This window comes from Populus alba, chromosome 5 (assembly GCF_005239225.2).
Source record: "Populus alba chromosome 5, ASM523922v2, whole genome shotgun sequence".
NCBI classification, from domain to species: Eukaryota; Viridiplantae; Streptophyta; class Magnoliopsida; order Malpighiales; family Salicaceae; genus Populus; species Populus alba.
The window spans coordinates 1,224,621-1,247,297 of NC_133288.1; the positions used below are offsets into that span (position 1 = coordinate 1,224,621).

The 22,677-nt window shown below is 37.0% G+C and overlaps 3 protein-coding genes across 3 annotated transcripts; 1 reads left to right on the forward strand and 2 right to left on the reverse strand.

Annotated features, from left to right (window-relative positions):
* The first annotated feature begins 2,948 nt into the window (after positions 1-2,948).
* On the forward strand, positions 2,949-3,954 carry LOC118062191 (universal stress protein PHOS34). Its single transcript, XM_035075911.2, has 4 exons — positions 2,949-3,291; positions 3,386-3,495; positions 3,577-3,695; positions 3,777-3,954. The coding sequence occupies exons 1-4, from the start codon at positions 3,105-3,107 to the stop codon at positions 3,871-3,873; spliced, it is 513 nt and encodes a 170-aa protein (XP_034931802.1). The 5' UTR covers positions 2,949-3,104; the 3' UTR covers positions 3,874-3,954.
* A 159-nt stretch (positions 3,955-4,113) lies between these two features.
* Positions 4,114-7,595, reverse strand: LOC118062183 (calreticulin). The gene is made up of 14 exons (XM_035075898.2): positions 7,460-7,595; positions 6,718-6,825; positions 6,439-6,631; positions 6,076-6,334; positions 5,915-5,971; positions 5,767-5,814; positions 5,585-5,671; positions 5,441-5,498; positions 5,288-5,355; positions 5,120-5,215; positions 4,984-5,034; positions 4,616-4,645; positions 4,442-4,537; positions 4,114-4,353 (listed from the first exon to the last, which is right to left on the reverse strand). The coding sequence occupies exons 1-14, from the start codon at positions 7,545-7,547 to the stop codon at positions 4,342-4,344; spliced, it is 1,251 nt and encodes a 416-aa protein (XP_034931789.1). The 5' UTR covers positions 7,548-7,595; the 3' UTR covers positions 4,114-4,341.
* Positions 7,596-9,615: 2,020 nt separating this feature from the next.
* LOC118062205 (pyrophosphate-energized vacuolar membrane proton pump 1) lies at positions 9,616-13,845 on the reverse strand. The gene is made up of 8 exons (XM_035075933.2): positions 13,383-13,845; positions 12,082-12,656; positions 11,590-11,969; positions 11,413-11,499; positions 10,852-11,182; positions 10,274-10,684; positions 10,099-10,158; positions 9,616-10,011 (listed from the first exon to the last, which is right to left on the reverse strand). Exons 1-8 carry the CDS (start codon positions 13,603-13,605, stop codon positions 9,805-9,807), a joined length of 2,274 nt encoding a protein of 757 aa, XP_034931824.1. The 5' UTR covers positions 13,606-13,845; the 3' UTR covers positions 9,616-9,804.
* Between the last annotated feature and the right edge of the window lie 8,832 nt (positions 13,846-22,677).

A 22,677-nucleotide genomic window follows, 5' to 3' on the forward strand; every position in this document is an offset into this window, starting at 1 on the left:
CAGTATTAGCTTGGCTTCCAAGATGAGACTGAACTATATTTTTACAATTTTTAGTTGCGTATCAAATGAAAATGAAAGTTATTTCACCTATTCTGTGTACAATGCTCCAATACTTTCAAAAACCATGATTAGTGTTTTCAAGAATTGTGTGTGCACAGAATAGTGAAATAGCTTTTCACTTTCAAGTCGATACATAACCTATAATTGACATGGCGGTTCAAAATCATATCAGTAACCAAGGTAAATCTTTCGTTCAAGGAATTTTCCATTATTCGCATGGCTAGCACAAACAGAAACTCACCATTCGTATTGCAAAGGAGAAAATCAGATTGCATTCATCCTCTACTTGCAAGGAAGGACACAGCCTACATAAAAGTAGTCAAAAAACAAATAAGGTGAAGGGTGAGGAAAACATGTACGGTGAATTACTAGTTAATTGATTTCTTCAAATTTCCTTCAGAGAATCAAAAGTCAACAAAAACTTGTTTCTCAGTAACCAAATACTTAGCATAATCAATAAAAGTTTCAATCTTTAAGCCTCAAGTCTCCACATCTTTAACTTCTATTTCACTTATAAAGCAAAATTCAGTACTTCTATCAAAAACCCATTTTATTTTTCCTTCCAAGTCTCCCAAAAAATGACAAAATAAAACAATCAAACAACCTAAAGTTTCAATCTTCCTTGCAATTTCTCAGTAACCAAACAGAAACCACAAACAACAATCATAAATTATTATTTTTTTAAAATAGCCCAAAAGTACCTCATCTTTTAACATGTAAAGCAAGGTGGTTTCGCCAGCATTATCAAGGACCAAGAACAAGATCTTGGCTTTCGAACACTTCGAGAGAAACCAGAGAGAGATCTGAAGAGAAAGTGGATTTATATAGAGACAAGTTGTGACTGTGTGTAGAAAATAATTGTGTAAACTACGTTTTGGTCCTAGAAGTTGCAAGGAGTTTCCACTCTGAAACCTATTTTTTAAATTCTTTTCAGTTTTAGCTTTATACTGCTTAAAATTTCAATTTGACTGCTAACATCTAAATCAAAGAGCATGAGAAAAAAGTTTACAGTTAATTAAATTATGGTAAATAAATCATAAAATAATTGTGTAAACTACGTTTTGGTCCAAGTTAAACTGAAGATATATATATATATATATAATATTTTCCCCCCCCCAGTTTCCGTCCCTTCCTTTTTTTTTTCTTTTAATTTTAACCACATAAAAACAAATTAAAGAGTGCAATAAAACTAAAATAAACAAATAAATTTATCTATGAAATTCGCTAAAAATACTCATATATACTGCTACCACTAAAAAACCCTAAATAAATCTCAAAAACATATGCAGTATCTTACCTCCACGACGCTCCTTCAGATATTGAGTTCATAGCCAAAGAGGAGAGGCACAAAGGCTGCGAGACAGAACGAGCAGAGAGAAGGAGAGATCCCCTCATTTTGAAGCTTGAAAGGAAGAGAATTTGAGAGAGAAATCAAAATGCAGAGAGGTTTGTGATTTGTGAAGCTAAGTGGGAAGGGAAAACAATGAAGAGACGTTTATATAGGAGCGGGAGAGGGAAAGATCTGGGCAATGCTGCGTGCACAAGGACTAGCTGCCGGGTGCAATACAACGAATAAATGCTCTTCTAGTCCTCTACGCAGCAACCATCATTCAAATTCTTGCCTCAAGAGGTCCATAGTGCGTGACAGTAAGGCAATGAAAACGACCTGGTCTCTGTGTCACTCAACTTTGCTTGACTTTGATGGCTTGGCTCTGTGTAAATATGTTCTTAATTTCCTTTACGAGCAAAGGACAGATTCCCATGACCCATGTTATTGTTTTTGCTTGGAATTAGATAGATTAACGCGTTAAGGAATAGTAATTAGTAGATAATTATGACAGAAGCCAAATCTAATTAACATGGCACTCTCTGTTTCCCTAATTGCCTTTCCTTCCAAGAATACAGTGAATGAAAAAGTTGACATGTTAACTACACTTGTCTACGAGTTCATACTGCATCCAGCCACCGGAAGCAAGCTAGGCCTGCAAGTGGAACCGACGCTGCTGAGATATTCCAGCGAAGTCTCCGGTCCAAACTCATCTTGTGAAAAATACCTTTTATATTCTAAGCAGCCTTATCTGGAAAAGAACTTGAAGGCTTGTAGCTCCTTTGAGTGAGACCATGTATATTCTAATCAAACCTCTTCTGAAAACGCAATTGTAGCAAAAGTTAATAAAATCGAAATCAATAGATGATATAACTGAGTTCTCGAGTCCAACGGTTGACGGGTTGAATATCAAATTAAGTCTTATGGGATAAATTTTTTACCCGATTTAATTTAAAAATTTAAAAATTCAAGTCGACAAATCATTAGATTCATTTTACTAAACCATATTTGATACCATTAGAATATGTAATGATGATTCCTTTTTTTAAAATGAATTTTTATTTAGAAAATATTTATTTTAAAATAATATATTTTTAATATGAGTATATTAAAACGATTTAAAATTACCAAAGAAAAATTAATTTAATATATAAAATTTTTTTTTTTTTAATTTTTTTTTAAATATTTTTGAAATATAAAAAAAAAATCCTGTAATAATAGCAATATATATTTAGTAAAATGTCGTAAGAAATACATACATCAATGAGTATTTCTTTTTTTTTTTTTTTTTTTATGAAATACATAATGAGTTTTTAAAAGCAAAAGACGTTGTCATGCTCATCTCTCTCTCTCTCTTGTTAATTTTAATTTACTTCTCTTCATACGATTTAAATTGGATCAGATTGGGAATTAATTGACTCTAAGAATGGATTAAAAATCTATTTCATCTTGCTCTTATAGCTGGAAACCTTTGAACTTGCACAGTATAGTATTATACCATATCCAAAGCCCACATAACGGTCCACTGTCTTTTAAAAACCCAGAGCACAAAAAACCGCCAACAGTTTCTGTCAAACCCATCCTACAGTTCACACGATCTTCTTATAAACACACACACACACACACTTCCTTTCTTCTAACACAAACAAGCATCAAACCTTGGCCTTCTCAAACAATCTTTTCCTACCCTTAGCGCTTGACCCTTTTTTGCCTATCAATGGCCGATGAAGTGGGAGCACTGAAAGACCGCAAGATCTTGGTGGCCGTTGATGAGAGTGAGGAGAGCATGCATGCTCTTTCATGGTGTCTCGATAATGTTTTGTTTTGTAGCAATTCTAAGGATACACTAATCCTCCTCTATGCTATCCCCCCCAAGGCCGTCTTTCCGACTTTTGATAACACAGGTTACATTCTAAGACAGAATTCACAGCATTGGTATGTCTTATTTCTTCAGTCTCGACTCGTAAGAAACTCGTGTTTTTCATGTTTGATTTTCAGGATATGTGTTTTCTTCTGATTTCCTGGCCATGATGCTCAAGTATAACAATGACGTGGCTGGTTTTGTTACAGAGAAGGCTAAAAGAATGTGTAAAGAACAAGTTCAAGACGTGAGTATCTTCAGCACGTTTTTATAAAAAAATCTCAAGTTAGCGTGTTTCGTTAAATATGATGATATTTGGTGGGACCAGGTTAAGGTGGAGACGCGAATAGAGCATGGTGATCCGAGGGATGTGATTTGCGAGGTGGCAGAGAAGTTGCGTGTTGATGTGGTGGTTATGGGCAGCCATGGCCATGGCTTGATCAAGAGGTTAGTCCATTTAATTCACTATCTCTCTCTCTCTCTCTTTTTTATTCTGAGAATAAATTCTTAACTTGGATTTTACCTTAGGGCATTTCTTGGAAGTGTGAGCAACCATTGTGTACACAATGTTAAGTGTCCAGTTCTGATAGTGAAGAAGCCCAAGCCAGATTGTAGGAGCAAATGAGACCAACCTCATGATTCATGGATTTTATTTTATTCCTTCTATTTTATTTCGGCTTTTCTCTCTTCATCTCTTCTCCCGTTGTATCTAGATGGGCCCTAAGAACCATTAGCAATGTGCAGATGCTAATTCTAGACTTAATCCAGAAATAATATTGGTACAGACCTCAGGGAAGGTTTATGAAAAAAAAAGGGTAAGTGAACAAGAGAGAGAGAGAAGGGTAAAGAGCTTCTCAGCTGAGCATTTGTGGAACACGTTCAAACTACTTTATGAATGTGATTATTAAAACACAACTCTCATTCATTCTCAAGGCTAAAAACGATCAGCCACGCAAGTTTTGCATGCATGCATTTCTCGACCCGTTCCTAGATGGAATCCTACAACTAAGAATTATGAGGAAAAAAAAATTACTAGCACTTGGAACCAAGATGGATCTCTCCATGCCAAGTTGCTGGCGAGAGTGCTTCCTCATCACAGCTCATCCTGCGAAAGTGAAATATGCAAAACTGATCAGTATGGAGACAAATAAGTAGCGTTGATTCGGTACAACGTCAGAGGAAAGAAAACCTACATGTACTTCTTCTTCGTCCTCGCTGTCCTTGTCTTCTTTAGTTTCGGCATCGGAATCTTCTCCTTCCACATCATCAGTCTCATCCTCATCCTCGGCCTGAAAATAGAGGGATGTTGACTTAGTGCTAGAAAAACAGAGTAATAACATGAGTTAGCAAGCAGTTTGTATGCTTACATCAGAACCTGCGGCATCTTCATTGGTTTCCTGCAGTGATCAAAACACAAAAAGTCAGGAGAGAGTCATGAAATGTCAGAAAGAACGATAGCAAGATGCAGCTTTCTAATGCAAAAAAGTACTCTTCTGAATGCCCCGCTTAACAAGAATTCTAAAAACCACAGAAAACAGTAATTTAAGAGTTCTAACATACAGAATGCATGATAAAACAGACGGAACAAACCATCTCGGAGCCCTTCATCCAACCCATCTAGAATTATTTCATTGAGGAAAAAAGGCCTGAATTTGAGCAGAAAAGCAACATACATCCTCCCCCTAAATTACAAAATTCCCATAATTTCTTATGCAACACAAGACCAAGAAAGTACCTCCTCATCCGCTTTCTTCTTCTCTGCCTCCTCAAATGCTGCCTTCTCAGCCTGCAAAGTTCAATAATGTCAATCTCCATCAAGAGCGAAGGCACAACTTTGGATGGTTTAAAGTAAATGGGAAAAAACCACATACATCTTTCTGCTTTCCCCATGTTTCTTCAGCCAGCTGCTTTGCATACTCAGGGTCATCACTGACCAAGACATTATCAAACAAGGTTCCAGATTTCACCTGATATAAAACAATGTCGTCAGTAACTTGAGAACAATTAGAACTTGACAATACGAATGGTGAGAAAGTTACCTGCCACAATTCAATGCCAACGTATCTCAAGTTTGGGTAAACATAAACTTCTGGATCATCCTTGAAATCTGTGAAACATTCACATTTAATCAATATAATATAGCTGGAACTTGAGGAGCATTTAAATGACATCCAACACGAGCCAAAACAAACCTGGGTTGTCAATCTTTGGTGCCTTCCACTTGCCCTGGTAGTTGGGGTTCTTAATTTTCTGGAAAAAGAGCAGAGTTATAAATACACGGTCCCCGAATCACAAATTGACATCAAATGCTTTCAATTTAAAACAAAGACACAAACCTTTGGCTTCCATGGGCCATTGTACTCAGGATTGGGAATGGTTGGGGCAGTCCACTCACCATCTTCCTCATCATCCCAGTCCTCAGGCTATAACATCAAACCACTTAGATTAGAAACTTATTTTCTCAGAAATCAAGGATCCAAAGCACATTGATTGGAATTGCAGGAACTTCAATAACTACCTTTTTGGCATCAGGATCTGGAAGTTCTTTGGGAATGTCATCATAACCCTGCAAAAATAAATGAAGAAAATAAACATAAACCACAAATGACCAGATCAAATATACATTTTCCAAACACTAACTGCAGTTTAACATAATGATTCATTACCTCTGGCTTCTTGTCTTCGGGATCAGGAATATACTCCTTGTCATCCCAATCTTCAGGCTGACATCCAGTGAAGATGTTATATAGTCATCAAAACCAAAAGCCAACTAAAAACATAAAAATAAAAATAAAAATAAAAATAAAATAGTGTGCTAAATAATTACTTTCTTGGCCTCAGGATCCTTGATTTGCTTTGGCGGGAGAAGATCCCAGTCGGTGTACAAACTGCCAGTTTGCTTCTCTACATTGTCAATAAGGATACTGTATGTAGCATCAGGACGGATGATAAATGTGTAGACATGAGAGAGTTGGTCAGTCTCACAGGGAACTTCCTTCTTGACCAAGTGGTTTGTTTCTTTGTAGTTAAGAATGGCATGAACTTTCTTGGTGCTGTATCCACAGATATCTGGTCCAAACATGATACTGCAGCAAACCGTAAAATGCCAAATCAGTCAATTTAGACTTCATAACAACAACAACAACAACAAAAAGAAGCCTGTTGGATTACAATTGGAAATTGAGCCAACCTGTACGGGGTATCACCACCAAATTTCTTCTGGTCAACTTCACCACTGAGCAACTTCATGTAGCCACCACCACAATCAAGCTTTTGCTCATGCTTGACGGAGAATTGGAAAACAAGTGTCTGATCCTTGTTGCTGAATTCAGGGAACTCAGCTGAAATAGCATAGAACCTGTAGTCTTCACTTGTTTGGATACCTGAATCAACATGTCAATTTTAAAAAAATCAGCCAAACACTACACACTTTGAAACACCAAAATTCAACAGAACTAAAAAAAAATACCTTTGTCATCAGGGTCTCCATTCCATTTTCCAGAAGTATGGTTCCAGACCCCGGCGGTGCTCTCATCTTTCTTCCAATCAGATACAACCCATCTATTCTCCCATCCATCTTCAGTTCCACACACAAAATCACAAAAACTACATTAGCAATCATAAAAATCACTCTAATCACACAATGCCAGCACAAAATCAGAAACATACACAACAAACACAAGCTGATTACAATTCACCGATTATCCTAACCATTTAAAAGTTAAATTTCACCATTCCATATTCCCTCAAACCTTCCTATAACGAAAACAATCAATGTCCATACGCCAAGAGACATCCAAAACAAGTTCGAAAACCACAACAGCGTCTTTCCCTTCTTCATTTTTTTTTTCTCAAATTTCTAGCTCTAATTAAGCAACATCATCATCAAAATCAGAATCAGCTACTAAACAAAACCACAAAAACCTAGCAGATCTACACAAAATTATTCCATTCTAACCTCGATTACACTTTAATTAACCATTGCCACTCCAAAACCACCAGATTCACACATTAATAAAAACCATCAATCCTTCACTAATCAAATCGAGACCAAACAAGATCCACATACGTACATGCATACGTAAATGCAAATGCATAGGGAAATACAGTAATCAAACACCGATCGTATCAAAATACGAGGCAAAATCAACGATCTAGAAGAGATAACTGTATTAGATACGGTGAAAAGATACGGATACGTATGATTATACCTTCGAAGCGTTCTTCGAAGAAGACTTTAGCAGATGTGATCGCGAAGAGAGAAAAGAGAATCAGAGAGAGAGTTTTAGGGTTTCCCATTTCGACTGTTACAGTGAGAGTATGATTTCTGACCGTGTATTTATGGTGGTGTTTTCGTAAATGTCATGCGTGGAGTGAGGCAGTTACGTGGACGAATAGGAGAGTGACATGTAGGATTTGGAGTGTCATTGGGGTGACGTGGGAGTGAGGGATTGGTAGGTTACAGCAAAGGTGGTGGGAGTTTTTGGTTAGTTGTTAGAGGTGATTACGTGGCAGGTTGGGATTTCAGTGGGGCCGAGTGGGAGGGTTTTTGTGTTTTGATTAAGGTGTGATTAATTATTAGATTATGCTTAATATGATTTAGTGAGGTTGCCATATAAACCATCCATTTGGATATTTAGGAAAGTTGATTAAGTTGTGATTAGTTTTCGAGTCAATTTTTATATAGTAAAATTAAATTAAATTTCTTAAGATAACATACCAAAACTAAATTAAAATATTCACAAAGAATTATCATATATTTTTAATCATAAAATCACAAAAAAACCTTTAATTGTATAATTTTCCCCTAATTTTCTCACATATATAAAAATATTCAATCTTCATTTTTTTTTTCAATTTAAACTTGAAAAAAAATCTTTTTAAATTTAAAAATGAATAAAAAAGAGTGTACGGAATCTAAGTGTTTTTATTAAGGAATTTAAGCATCTCGTAATCTTGAAACTTCACATATGAAAATGTCAAGAATTGAAATAGGATCATGTTGAATCTAAATAAACGTTTATTTTTCGAGTTTCAATATGTTTCGTGAAATTCAAGGTTGTCTTGAAATCAAACAAGGATCATTTCAAAGATAATCCAAGTGGCAGCAAGAGAGTGGTTCTTATAGCATCAATTAGAGATTTAGTTTCCAAGAGCTTAATACAACCTTTGAGTAAAAACCAAACGGCCCTATGTGTTTTTCTAAGGCAAGTTTAGGATTTTTTTTTTAAAATCCAATCATAATGAACATTATTGGTCTGCTTATGTGTAATCAAATTTTATTTTAAAAAAAATCCAAACAAGTTTTTAAAAAAATTAAAATGGATGTAGCAATATAAAAATAAGATTTTAAAAATTAATATAATAATATAAATTCACTTATAAATATTTATAGATAAATTTATAAGTTTTTATTGAGTTATCTAGGTTAATTTGTGATTTAAGTAATTTTATCAAAACTTGAATGAAACTTGATTAATTTATTTTTAAAATAACATAATCTTGAAAAAAAAAAAAAAATCAAGTTGAGTTAACTTTTTAATTTTTAAATGAACTTATTTAATAAATGATCGGATTAGATCATGGGATTGAGTTTAAAAAAATACAAGACAAGCCCAAAGATGATGTACCAACTGCCAAATCCATATTTTCACATGTAATATGTGAAAGTTATGACACATTTTTTTTATTGCCATAAAATGCACCCACAAAGGCAATGGCAGGCCATGAAATTACACAAAACAGGCAAAAGATAACAATGGCAGGCCATGAAATATGTGCAAATTTGTAAAAGTTGGAGGTGGGGCCCGTCTATTATTTTATTTGCTGGATGCTTGAATTGGAAGCCACTCAATGCTCATTGCATCATGGGCAAGAGTCAGCAATTCTCATTACAAAAATTTGCTGCGGAAGTTTCACATGTCTATCAATAAAATTGTTTTTTTTTTCTAGACCAAACCATATAAAATTTATTAAATTATATAATATTTTGATTATTAAAGGACATCAACATGTTTAGTTACAAAAATATAAAATAAACATGTTTTTTTAAGACAAATTTTTGAAAAAAAAAAAAACTAAAACCATGTTTATTAGAACGGATTTTAAGTTGTTTGGAAATATAATTGCGATGCTTTTTTAAAAATGTTTTTTTTATTTAAAAATATATTAAAATAATATTTTTTTTTATTTTTTAAAAATTATTTTTGATATCAACGCATCAAAATGATATAAAAATATATAAAAAAAATTGAAAATAATAAAAAAAAATCAAAATTTTTAAATATTTTTAAAATAAAAAAACAAACAGAACATAAAAGTATAAAGCTTTTTAATGCGATGCACAAACGAGCTGTAAGTGTGAAAATTGACTAAACAGCCACACTTTTCAGAGGGCGAAAACACTATTTTTATGGAGTAGCTTAGCAAGGATCACCAACATAAAACAAGAAGTTAATGTTCACAAGAAACTTGCTTGTTCATATTTAAGACAAAACTTGACATGTCTGTTTCCGACTCCTTCACATTTCGGAAACCATGACAATGAGAACTCATTTCAGAGATATTTGAACAGCAAACCTCCATGAGCCGCGAAGAATGGAGCAAACACCAGTGACTCAACTGCCATAAGCTTTATCAGGATGTTAAGTGATGGACCTGAAGTGTCCTTGAGGGGATCTCCAATGGTGTCACCGATGACAGCAGCTTTGTGTGGATCTGAACCCTTTGGGCCTAACGATTTCGCATGCTCTGATACACCAGCCTAAACCACATTGCAATCCAGAATCAAGCACGGTATAGCTAATCTGTTTTGAAAACTGATATCAGCTGCAAGAATGAAGATTTTTACCTCTATGTATTTCTTGGCATTATCCCATGCCCCTCCGGTATTCGAAGCTGAAATGGCAACCTGATAAACAGAAAAGAAAAAAACTCCGCTTAGCTTAGAACACGGGCAAGGTTTTTTCTTATGATTCTATTGTAGTAGCATTGTTCTGTCAGGAGGAATAAGCAGTAAGACACACCTGAACACCTGAAACAAGTGAGCCAGCAAGAACACCAGCAAGAGTTTCGACTCCGAATAAGGTTCCGGTGATAAGTGGTGTAAGCATGACCAAGGCACCAGGTGGGATCATCTCCCTGAGGGAGGCATCAGTTGAAATTTTGACACAGTTCGCGTAGTCTGGTTTGGCTCTACCTTCCATGAGTCCTGGAATAGTTTTGAATTGTCGACGAACCTCTTCGACCATTTTGAGTGCTGCACTTCCTACACTCTTCATTGTCATGGCGGAGAACCAGTATGGGAGCATTGCCCCAACAATCAGCCCAATGAAGACCTTAGGGGTCAAGACATCGACAGTATTGATCCCAGCCCTGCTGACAAAGGCACCAAACAAAGCAAGGGAAACGAGAGCAGCTGATCCAATGGCAAAACCCTGGGACAGGCAGTTTGTCAGAGTTTTTGTTTGTCTGACTCGAGACCATTAAGAGGTGGCAGGAGTCCTTATGGAAACTCCACGAGCCCGCAGGTTAAAACATGGGCAACAAATCAAAGAGTCATTGGAATATTTTAGGCAATTAAAGGATTGGTTAGTAGCCCTACCTTGCCAATTGCAGCAGTGGTGTTGCCAGCAGCGTCTAGAGCATCTGTTCTTTCACGTATCTTATGACTCATACCAGCCATTTCTGCAATGCCACCAGCATTATCACTTATGGGCCCATAAGCATCGATAGCAAGACCGGTAGCAATAGTACTAAGCATCCCCAACGCAGCCACAGCAATTCCATACATGGCAGCCAGGCTAAAGCTGACAAAAATAGCAACGGCAATGGAAAATATTGGAATGATGACAGATTTGTAGCCCAAAGCCAACCCAAAAATGACATTCGTCGCAGCACCTGTCCTGCAAGAATCTGCTACATCCTGCACTGGACTGCAGAATTCAACATATAAATCAATCCAAAACATTTATGGCAAGGGCATCCTGGAAAATCTTGAAAGAATTGATAAATAGTATGTTTTTTTTTTAACATCAGAATTTATAAGGAAATCCCTGGGTCACAGACTCTCAACCATTTCATGGCTTTCCCACTTCGGTGATGCCCTATCAATAAGAGAAGGGCAACTTGGTATACAGAGAGATTCTTTGAGAACATAACTAACCTGTAAGCATTGCTAGTGTAATACTCTGTTGTATATCCAATCACAAGTCCAGCCCACAAGCCAATGGCAACACAAAAGAAAAGGTGCCTGCAGTAACATGTAATTCAATCAAGAAAATGGAATGCTACAAAATGTTCCATGGGAAAAGGAGATAGACTTTTTTGGTGGGTAGCGTACCAGTTCTTGACAACCTTCTCAGTTCCGAAATTGAAGATAGTGAATTCTGATGGCAAAGCAAAGAAGCTGACCATGGCAATCCCAACAGTCATCAGAATTGTTGAGACGACGAGTTGCCTCTTCAGTGATGGCTCAATTTCACTTACATCCTTGATCTTGAAGAGATCGGTTGCAAAAAGTGTAGTTATCAGGCAAACTACAATCCCAACTGAGCTTATAATCAATGGAAAAGACATGGCTGTGTAGTCATGGCTAATACCAAAGGATGATATAGATGCAACAAAAAGTGCTGCACAGGATGATTCAGCATAAGATCCAAACAGGTCAGACCCCATCCCTGCAATGTCTCCTACATTGTCACCCACATTATCGGCAATAACCTGCATAGAAACCATAAATCCATTGCAACAAATCGAAGTAAATAGCATGAAGGATAAGACTTTGATCGTGTAATTAGTTAAAGAGAGTGTTAAAGGGGTTCACGGAGATTACAGCTGGATTTCTTGGATCATCTTCAGGGATGTTTAGTTCAACTTTTCCAACAAGGTCAGCACCAACATCAGCTGCTTTTGTATATATTCCTCCTCCAACTCTTCCAAACAGCGCCATTGATGAACCTCCAAGGCCATAACCAGTAATGGACTCATAAAGTCCTTCCCAGTCATCTCCATAGTAGAGTTTGAATAAGAGGATGGAGATATAGAGCACCAAAAGACCATTCGCAGCAAGAAGGAAACCCATCACCGCCCCCGAACGAAAAGCTGTGACAAAGGCCTTTCCTACACCCTTCCTTGCTTCTAGAGTTGTCCTGGCGTTGGCATAGGTTGCAATCTTCATGCCTAGGAATCCTGAGAGGACAGAAGTAAGAGCACCAAGCAAGAAAGCAATTGTGCTAAAGGCAGCATTGGCAAGAGCTGGTTTACAAAGACTCCCTTTGTTGTATGTGCAAGCTTCACTTTTGGTACTGAATCCCTTAACTGAACCAAGGAAGAGGAAAATAATGGCAGCAAAAACACACATGAAGACACTGAGGTACTTGTACTGAGTAAACAGGAATGAGGTTGCCCCTGGAAACAGATCAGGTCAAATAAAGATCACAATTCTCCAAAAAGTTTCATCATCAATGCAAGAACATCAGAGGCAGCATCTTATACTCGTTTATGCACTTAACCAGAAGCACCAAAATCCATCAAAATATGGGTCAAACCTATGCACTTGAAATATAAACATTACCTACTTGCCGATGATTGGGAAATACTCTTTCCAATTCTAGTGTCAGCACTCAAAGTCAATAATTTTGAAGATTTCCTTCAGATAGGTTTAAGGGAAGGGAAGTGGGGATACATGCAAGAAAATAAAGATCACACAGGCAATCCAGAGAGGCAACAATAGGAACTTCAAGTTGTCAATCACAAAAGACTAGTTTGTGATATCTTTAGCCTAAGATAATGGAACTCATCATCCTAAATCAGATCTGCTATCTTCACCAGATGATCATCAATGTTATTGGCCGGTAGCGTGGCAGAGAATTTGAATTGCTAACTGACCATTGAACAACCAGTGGTCTGGCCACAATAAACAACTCAACAGAACAGACAAAATCAGAATCACACACAAAGAAAGATACACGAGGAAGCATCAGAAAAATAAAAAACAAAAGGCATAACAGACAAGAAAACGTCTATATTTAACTCAGGAAAAAGAAAAGAAAACCAAGATAATATACCACAATGATAATCTTTCTTTATTTGGCCTTGCATCAAGGCATTTTCAGAGAGAGAAAGAGAGATTACCAATAGAAATAGCATTCTGGATTTCAGCACACTTGATAGAAGCCTCACGATTATCAACACCATCTTCTTCATCTTCAATCAACTTATCACTTAAACCGTTACTAGAATCGCCAGAAACCTTCACCTTTGACACCAAATACCACTGAAGCAAAGCAAAAACAATCCCAATCAAAGCAGCAACAGGTATCAAAACCTGCGTAAGACCTTCACTCAACATCCCCATTTCCAGATGGCTCACTAGCAGTCACTTCAGCTTCTTCAACAGTGAGAATTATACCAGCACAGATGCAGACAGAACAAGAACTTAGCTTTGAGCACTGCCCTATAAAACTACTGGCACAGAAAGTGCATCATCCAGAAATATATTAATTGTCAGAATACTTGATTGGTCCTTGGAATCTGAAAAAGAAAGAGAACTGGTTGGTTTGATTGTCAGGTGAGTCAAAAGAGATTCATCTAAACCTTGGATTTTGTTAACCAGTTGTTTTGATTAACAGCTATAAATTCTTGTCAGTTGTCACTATCTTTATCCTATGTGCTAGCTTCCGCTGTCAAGGATCATGTTTGCAGCCTTGTCACTTCGTAGATAAATATCTGTAACGCATCAAGGGATTGGATAAGCACAGAAAAATGACAGGATTAAAATCCCATTGGAGAACCAGGTTTACGGCTACCAGTTTTCCGAGACAATTTATTTAGAAATGGTCATGAATATAATTGTTAGCCAAGAAATGATGAAAATTTCTTTTCTTGAAATTATAGTTAAATGAGTTGACTTAATAAATTTGTGATCGATAACTTAACTCGGTTTAGGTTTCAATTTTTATTCAATATTGTTGTTTTAATTTTTACTCGAAACAATTAATTTTATATAAAAAATAAAAAAATCAATGAATCTGATATTATTATATTTCACCCAGATTTAATTAGATTAATTACTGGATCTAACCAGTTTAATTCCCAACTCAATTCAAAAAATCAAACCAATCCAGGCCAGGTTTGATTTGACGGGTCATCTGATATTTATCTTGATGATTAAAGTAAACACTTCTATTGATTAAAGTAATCACATGTTGCTAAATAAAAAATATTATATATCAAGATAAACTTGCCACGGCGTGCTCTCTCATTTACAGCTTTTAATAAAAATCTAGCCTCTGGAAATCAACTGCTACGCCTACTGCTGATTATACCATTCCACTATAATTACATAGTAATTAAGTGCATCTAAGACTACCTAATTATTAAACCTTTTTCTCCATGACCCTCCCTGGTTCCTACATAAATCCAATGATATCTTGGTATTAAAAGAAAAATCATCTGGCATCTATCGCTGTTATTGTCACATTAGTAACGGAAGATGCCCCAGCAGAGCTCATCAATTAATGACCTTGGTTCTGCCATGTTTCTTCCTGCAACAAACGCAGGTTGCTAGGGTTTCGGGAGAGATACGCGGTCCTTTACAATCATGGAGATGACATCAGACATTGTAGGCCGATCATCAGGAATTTGTTGGACACAAAGGAGTCCTATTTTTATGTATCTCAACAGCATAGACGTTGAAGGAGGATCTCCCAGGATTGGATCCATCAAGTCCAAAGCTTTATTAGAATATTTCCATAACTTCCATGCCTATGGTATAACAACGCAAAGTTGCATCGTTAGGGTGGAGACTAGGAAAGTAATCAAATAAAATTCAAGCAGGAAGAAAAAGAAAAAGGGAGTATATGAAAGCTTCCCACATGTTCAAGAAGATGGAGGGAGTCGCTGTGGTAGAAACTAGTATTCTTCTCGCCGCTCACAATCTCAAGTACAGGACTCCGAAGCTAAACACGTCATATTTTATTGAGTAGAGACCCTCCATAGCATATTCAGGGAACATATAGCCACTAACATTTGTAAAGGCTAGCGCAGATCATGTTAAGAGTAGCATGTCCTGGAAAACAGAATTTAAGAAACTTACTGTGTTCCAACGATCCTGTTGGTGTTTGCTTGAGTTTCATTGCCTCTGAAAATTCGAGCCATCCCGAAATCGGATATTTTTGGAATAGAATGTTGCCCTATTAAATGAACCAAAGTCCTTCTGAGAGTTTATTCAAACTATTTTAACATTTTTCTTAGGATAATCAGGATTTCTTATTTGAACGTAAACTTATCTTATAAACAGGTCCGAATCCTCCCTCTCCAAGCTTATCTGAGAACTGTCCAGTTGCAACTAATGGCAATTCCATACTTTTATTCCATCTTTTCTTCCCATTGTCAACAGAGCTAGATTCATTGCTTGTTGAGCTAGGATCGGTATCGAAATCAAAGAGCAATAAATTGTGACTTGCATGTTCCTTCCCTGTTTAAGAAAAAAAATCAAAGATGACCGAACACAATCACTTTTTTTAACACAATCACGCTCCTATAACTTTATATGGATACAATTTTATGGCAAGTAATAATATAAAAATTACAAAGTTAGTAGAATGATGACGATATTTTATGGTGATGCAATAGTTGTAGTGGTGATAAAGGTGTTGGGAAAACTATAAACAAATAACCAGATCAATTCAGCGGAATACAATTCACAATTCACAAGTTCCAATCCTTTTTCCTCTTTGTGTAATTAAAAACAGAATCAAACAATGAACAAGATAATGCAAACAATCACACAAATCAACACCAAGATTTTTACGTGGAAAACCCGATGTGGGAAAAACCACGGGATCGTAGTCCACTTAAAAACTTTCACTATCAACAAATAATGGGTTCACAACTGTTCTTTCTTAGATTTAACTAAGGGCTACAACATACATATCATCAAGAACAATCTATTCTTGGAATACAACAAGATTAAAGAAGAAGTATTTGAGAAAAACTCACAATACTAACAACCATGCTTTCTGTCAAAACGGCTAGCTCACACACTACCAATCTTCGATTCAACCATTCAGAATGAAGAATAATGTGTCTGGAAGATGCTGTCAAAATCTCAGCCCGATCCAACAGTGAACGAGCTAAGAATCAAAGAAATGAGCCAGGCTGCTCTGCTGCCTCTTCTTCCTTTCTTTCTTCCCTTTTCTCTTATCCTCTCTTTTGTTTTTCTCTGCAGCCTTGTATAGTGGCAGCTGCATTTAAATCAAAGAGACAGCCAACTGCCTCTCCTTTTAATTAATGTGGTGGTCCCACTATCACATGGTGCGGGACCACACACAACAAATCTCCCCCTCACGCACCATGTGAGGAATTTGCCATACTAGCGATCAACATGTAAGCTTCAATTTAAGAGGCTCTGACAAGCCAGCTTCCCTTCTGCAAAACTCAAACTTCTCTCTCGGTAGAGGTTTGGTCATCATGTCTGACACATTGTCATCGGTATGGATCTTCTCAACAACAAATGACTTCATCTCCATAATATCTCGAATTCATTGATATCTAACCTCAAAGTGCTTTGAACGAGAGTGAAAAGTAGGATGCTTACTGAGATGGATTGCACTTTGACTATCACAGTGCAACACAAAGTTCTCTTGAACTAGGCCAAGTTCATGTAAGAACTTCTTCATCCATAACAACTCTTTGCCCCCTTTAGTAAGAGCAATATATTCAGCTTCTGTAGTGAATAATGCAAAACATTTTTGCAACCTAGATTGCCATGAGATTGCTCCCCCTGCAAACTTCATCAAGTATCTTGATATGGACTTTCTAAAATCAACATCACCTGTCATATCTACATCTGTGTATCCATCAAACACAAGTTTATTATTACCAAAACATAAGCTGAAACTAGAAGTACCTTTGAGATACCTGAGTATCCATTTCACTGTTGACCAGTGTTCTTTACCAGGATTGGAGAGGAACCGATTAACCACACCAACTGCATGAGCTATATCCAGCATTGTACAAACCATGACATACATCAAGCTACCAACTGCGGATGCATAAGGAACCTTTTTCATCTCATTTCTCTCTTAATCACTTGAAGGACACTGCTTATAACTTAGTTTAAAGTGGCTTGCAAGTGGAGAACAAACATGTTTAGAGTTGCTCATGTTGAATCTCTCAAGTACCTTTTGGACATATCTCTCCTGAGATGGAAAAAGTTTCTCCTTCTTCCTTTCACGTGTGATCTTCATGCCGAGAATCTGTTTTGCTGGTCCTAAGTTTTTCATTGCAAAAGACTTGCTTAACTCTTCCTTTAAAATCTGAATCTTCTTAGCATCATGGCCAACAATCAACATATCATCCACATACAATAGGAGAATAATAAAGTTTCCATCTGGAAACCTTTTCATAAATACACAATGATCAGAAGTGGTCATGTCATAACCATGATCCACCATGAAAGAATCAAACTTCTTATACCACTGTCTTGGAGCTTGCTTTAACCCATATAAACTCTTTGTAACTTGCAAACTAACTGCTCTTTACCTTTTGCTTCAAACCTTTCAGGCTGCTCCATGTAGATCTCCTTATCTAAATCACTATGGAGAAAGGCAGTTTTCACATCAAGCTATTCAACTTCAAGATTCAAACTAGCAGCTAAACCAAGCACAACTCGGATTGAAGACATCTTGACCACTGGTGAAAAAATTTCTTCAAAATCAATACCCTTCTTCTGACCGAAACCTTTCACAACCAATCTTGCCTTATACCTTGGCTGTGAGCAATGCTCATCAATTTTCAACCTAAACACCCATTTGTTCTTGAGTGCTCTCTTACCTTCAGAAAGCTTCACTAACTCAAAGGTATGGTTTTCATCCAAGGATTTCATCTCTTCTTGCATTGCTTTTAACCACTCATTTTTCTTCTTATGTGACATAGCTTCATCAACACATTTTGGCTTTTCCCCATCAGTAACCAACACATACTCATGAGGAGAGTATTTGGTGGAAGGTTGGCGAGGTCTAGTTGACCTCCTCAATTGTGGCTCATCTGGAGCTTTTTGCATAACCTGTTCAGGAATAACATTAATATCATCATTAGCTGATTCAGGATCACCAACTAATGGCTCATTAAGAAAACCACCATTATCATCATTTTGCAAAATCTCCCCCATGATTAACAAGCATCAAAGGTAACTGTGGAGTAGGTCTTGGATTTGAATTAGATGGAATAAAAGTAGTAGACTCTGTTTTCTCCTTCTGTTCAAAGTCTTCAATGGTTTGATCTTCAAAGAAGATAACATCTCTGCTTCTTACACTTTCTTCTCATTTGGATCCCACAACTTATAGCCAAACTCATCATCTTTAGAGCCCAAGAAAATACACTGCTTTGTCTTATTGTCAAGCTTAGACCTTTCATCCCTGGGAACATGTACGAATGCTCTGCATCCAAACACTCTCAAGTGTGCATAAGAGACATCCTTTCCTTTCCAAACTCTATCTGGAACATCAAAATCAAGAGGAACTGATAGAGAAAGGTTGATTATGACAACTACAGTCTTCATTGCCTCACCCCAAAAGGACTTAGGCAACTTTGCATGAGAGAGCATACATCTAATTCTTTCAACAATGGTTCTATTTATTCTCTCAGCCACTCCATTCTGCTGTGGAGTCTTAGGAATTGTCTTCTCCAATTTGATACCATGTTCCCTGCAATACTTCTTAAAAGGACCCATGTATTCACCACCATTATCAGCTCGAATACATTTTAGCTTTCTACCAGTTTCTCTTTCAACTCTAGCATGGAAATCCTTAAAGACATCAATCACTTGATCTTTGGATTTTAAACAAGTGGCCTAAATTTTCCTGGAATGATCATCAATAAAACAGACAAAGTACAATGCACCTCCAAGAGACTTATCAATCATAGAGCAAACATCAGTATGAACTAAATCAAGAACATGTGATCTTCTATGTGAAGGTGATCTTTGAAATGCAACTCTATGTTGTTTACCAACTAAACAATGAGTACATGTGTTCAAGTTCATACCTTTTAATGGAATGTAGTTCTTCTTGGCAAGGATGCCAAGGCCTTTCTCACTTAAATGTCCAAGTCGTTTATGCCATAAATCAGTAGAGCAATCTTCAACTGCATTCACCTCCCCTTTAATCACATTGGCTTGTGACATGTAAAGACCCATCTTCTTCCCTTTAGCAACAATTAAAGAATTTCTAGAGAGCTTTCATTTACCATCTCCAAAGTAATTGTGATAGCCTTCTTCATCAAGAGTACCTGTAGAGATCAAGCGTAGGCGCATATCAGGCACATGCCTACCATCTTTGGGTAGCAACTTGCACCTAGTATTGGTTTCCAACCAAATATCTCAAATGCCCACAACACTAGCAATCCCTTGATTTCCCATCCTAACTTGACCAAAGTCACCAGCAGTGTAGAATGTGTAGAAATCATGTCGAGGTGTAACATGGTAAGATGCTGCTGAATCTGCAACCCAGGTGGTATCCTGACATGCAAGATTAACACAATAATCATCACAAACAATGGCAACATCACCATCAAATACAACTGCAGTTGTACCATTCTCTTCATTCTTATCTTCATCTTGACCCTTTTTATCTCTTTTATACTTTCTACAGTCTTTTTGAATATGCCCAGGCTCGTCACAATAATAACACTTAAAACCCTTTCTTGACTGAGATCTTTCTCTTGGCTTCATTTTGCATTTTCTATTGCTAGATTCTCTATCTTGCTTGCCGTGAGAGAACCTACTTTGAATTCTCCCTTGACTTTCTATAACAAGTGCATGAGACTCAGAAGTGCTTGTCCCTTTCCTCCTCTTCTCTTCGTTGAGGATACAATCCTTCATTGTTTTCACAGTGATCTTTCCATTCGGAGTAGAATTGCTAAGTGACACCACCAAAGTCTCCCAATTATCCGGCAATGAACTCAATAGGATTAGTGTTTGTATTTCATCGGCTAACTCAAGATTCATCAATGACAGTTGATTTAAGAACCCTTGGAATACATTTATATACACCGAAGCATCTTCACCATCTCTATACTTCAAATTCACAAGGTCTCTAATTACAAAAACCTTGTTTTGTGCACTCTCCTTAGCAAATGTTTCTTCCAACATCTTCCAAACTGTATAGCAGTCATGTTCTTGAGAAATATGGTTAATGAACTTAGAAGATACCTATTTTCTAACATTAGCGGTAGCCTTTCTATTAAGCCCATTCCATTTTGCATCATCTATTTCATCATGCTTTATTTCTTTACATTCAATCGGCAAAGCCAAATCATTGCAATATAAGTGATCCTCCATCATTGTTTTCTATAGAAAATAATTTGAGGAAGTGAGCTTTATCATACCCGAATCTTCCTTTTCCATTTTAACTGCACAAGAAATTCAATCTACACAACCAGTGCTCTGATACCACTTTATTGGGAAACTAGGAACAAATAACTTGATCAATTCAGTGGAATACAATTCACAATTCACAAGTCCCAATCCTTTTCCCTCTTTGTGCAATAAAAAACAGAATCAAACAATGAACAAGATAATGCAAACAATCACACAAATCAACACCAAGATTTTTACGTGGAAAACCCGATGCGGGAAAAGCCACAGGATCGTAGTCCACCTAAAAACTTCCATTATCAACAAATAATGGGTTCACAATTATTCTTTCTTAGATTTAACTAAGGGCTACAACATACATATCATCAAAAACAATCTATTCTTGGAATACAACAAGATTAAAGAAGAAGTATTTGAGAAAAACTCACAATACTAACAGCCCCATTTTCTATCACAACGGCTAGTTTCCACACCACCAATCTTTGATCCAACCGTTCAAAATAAAGAGTAATGTGTTTAGCAGCTGCTGTCAAAATCTCAGCCCGATTCAACGGTGAACGACCTGGGAATCCAAAAAATGAGCTAGGCTGCTCTGCTGCCTCTTCTTCCTTTCTTTCTCCCTTTTTCTCTTCTCCTCTTTTTTGTTTTTTCTGCAGCCTTGTATAGTGGCAGCTGCATTTAAATCAAAGAGACAACCAACTACCTCTTCTTTTAATTAATGTGGTGGTCCCACCATCACATGATGCGGGACCACACACAACAAAAGGTTGGGGTGGGAATGGAGGGGTAATGGTGGTGCTAGGAATATGATGATGGAGCAGTAGCAACAAGGTAGCAGCCATTGTGGTAGCAGTTTTAGCGGTGGTCCTAGCTGCAAGATAGTGGTGGTTAAAATTATTGCATGATATTGTAGGTAGATTTGTGACCTAAAATATTTTATACAACTTTATAAGGTGAAAATTATTTTCAATAAACAAATTAAGTTTAATTGTAGACTGGGAAACAAGTACATGAAAATCATCAAGCTCTTGCATTATCAAACATCTAATATTAACATATAAGAAAATCGCAATGGTCTTTTCAATTCTATAAAAACCCCATCAAAGACACAAGATTTTTCTTTCATTTATCGAAGAACAACTTAACAGGAAAATCCTACTTCCAAACATAGAATCTTGTATAAGGAAAGACAAAAACAAGCAAACAGACTTAGTATTGTCGAATATCTAGTGGCAACTCCTTAATTATTTTTTTTTGATTTACGTGGGTGTTCGAGCTAGCTTGCGCGCACCACGACTTATCTCACGGCTCACTGAACATCCTGCAAACCCAGTGAACATGTAAGGCACTGCGGGGGTGACAGGCATACACGGTGAGGTTTGAACCCAGGATGCAGAGGAAGGAAATAAGTCCCTTTAACCGCTGGGCCAAGACCTCAAATGCCTTACATGGCGATTAAGGCAACTCCTTAATTTTGTTCCTTAATAAATGTATCCATACCAGGCCACCTTCAAAATGACAGCACTCCTTCTCCAGCAAAACCTGTTATTCAGGCCCTCTATGCAATCAGGGTGACGAGCTGCTTGGAAGGAAGGTATTGGACTGGCTGTGTCAGTGTTGGCCTGTTGGGCCTATTTGGCCTGTTGGGCCTGCTCAACCGCTTCAAGCCTTCAGCTAAAGGGACAGCTTTATAATTTGACCGCATTGCCTTTTCTTTGAATTAAAAACATGTACTAGCATTTAGTTGCAGGTAGAAGGGGACGATCGCTTTCTTTTCTTCCCATTCTATTCTTGTTGCTGCTTTAATCTCTTATGCCAGCTTGGTTTCAGGGGTTTCCTGCAGTCTCCATTGCAGGTTAGCTTTTCTAACCTTGGCAACAACATCTAGCCTGAATTCTGATAGATATAAGCAATTGGTGTTTTGAAGAGTTTGTTTGGTGCACAGGCAGCAGTCGATTTATCAACATCTGACGGGCTAATTATGTGGTATTATATGATGAATTAGTAATGAAAGGAAGATGAGTTTTTAATATATTTAAGATTTGAATT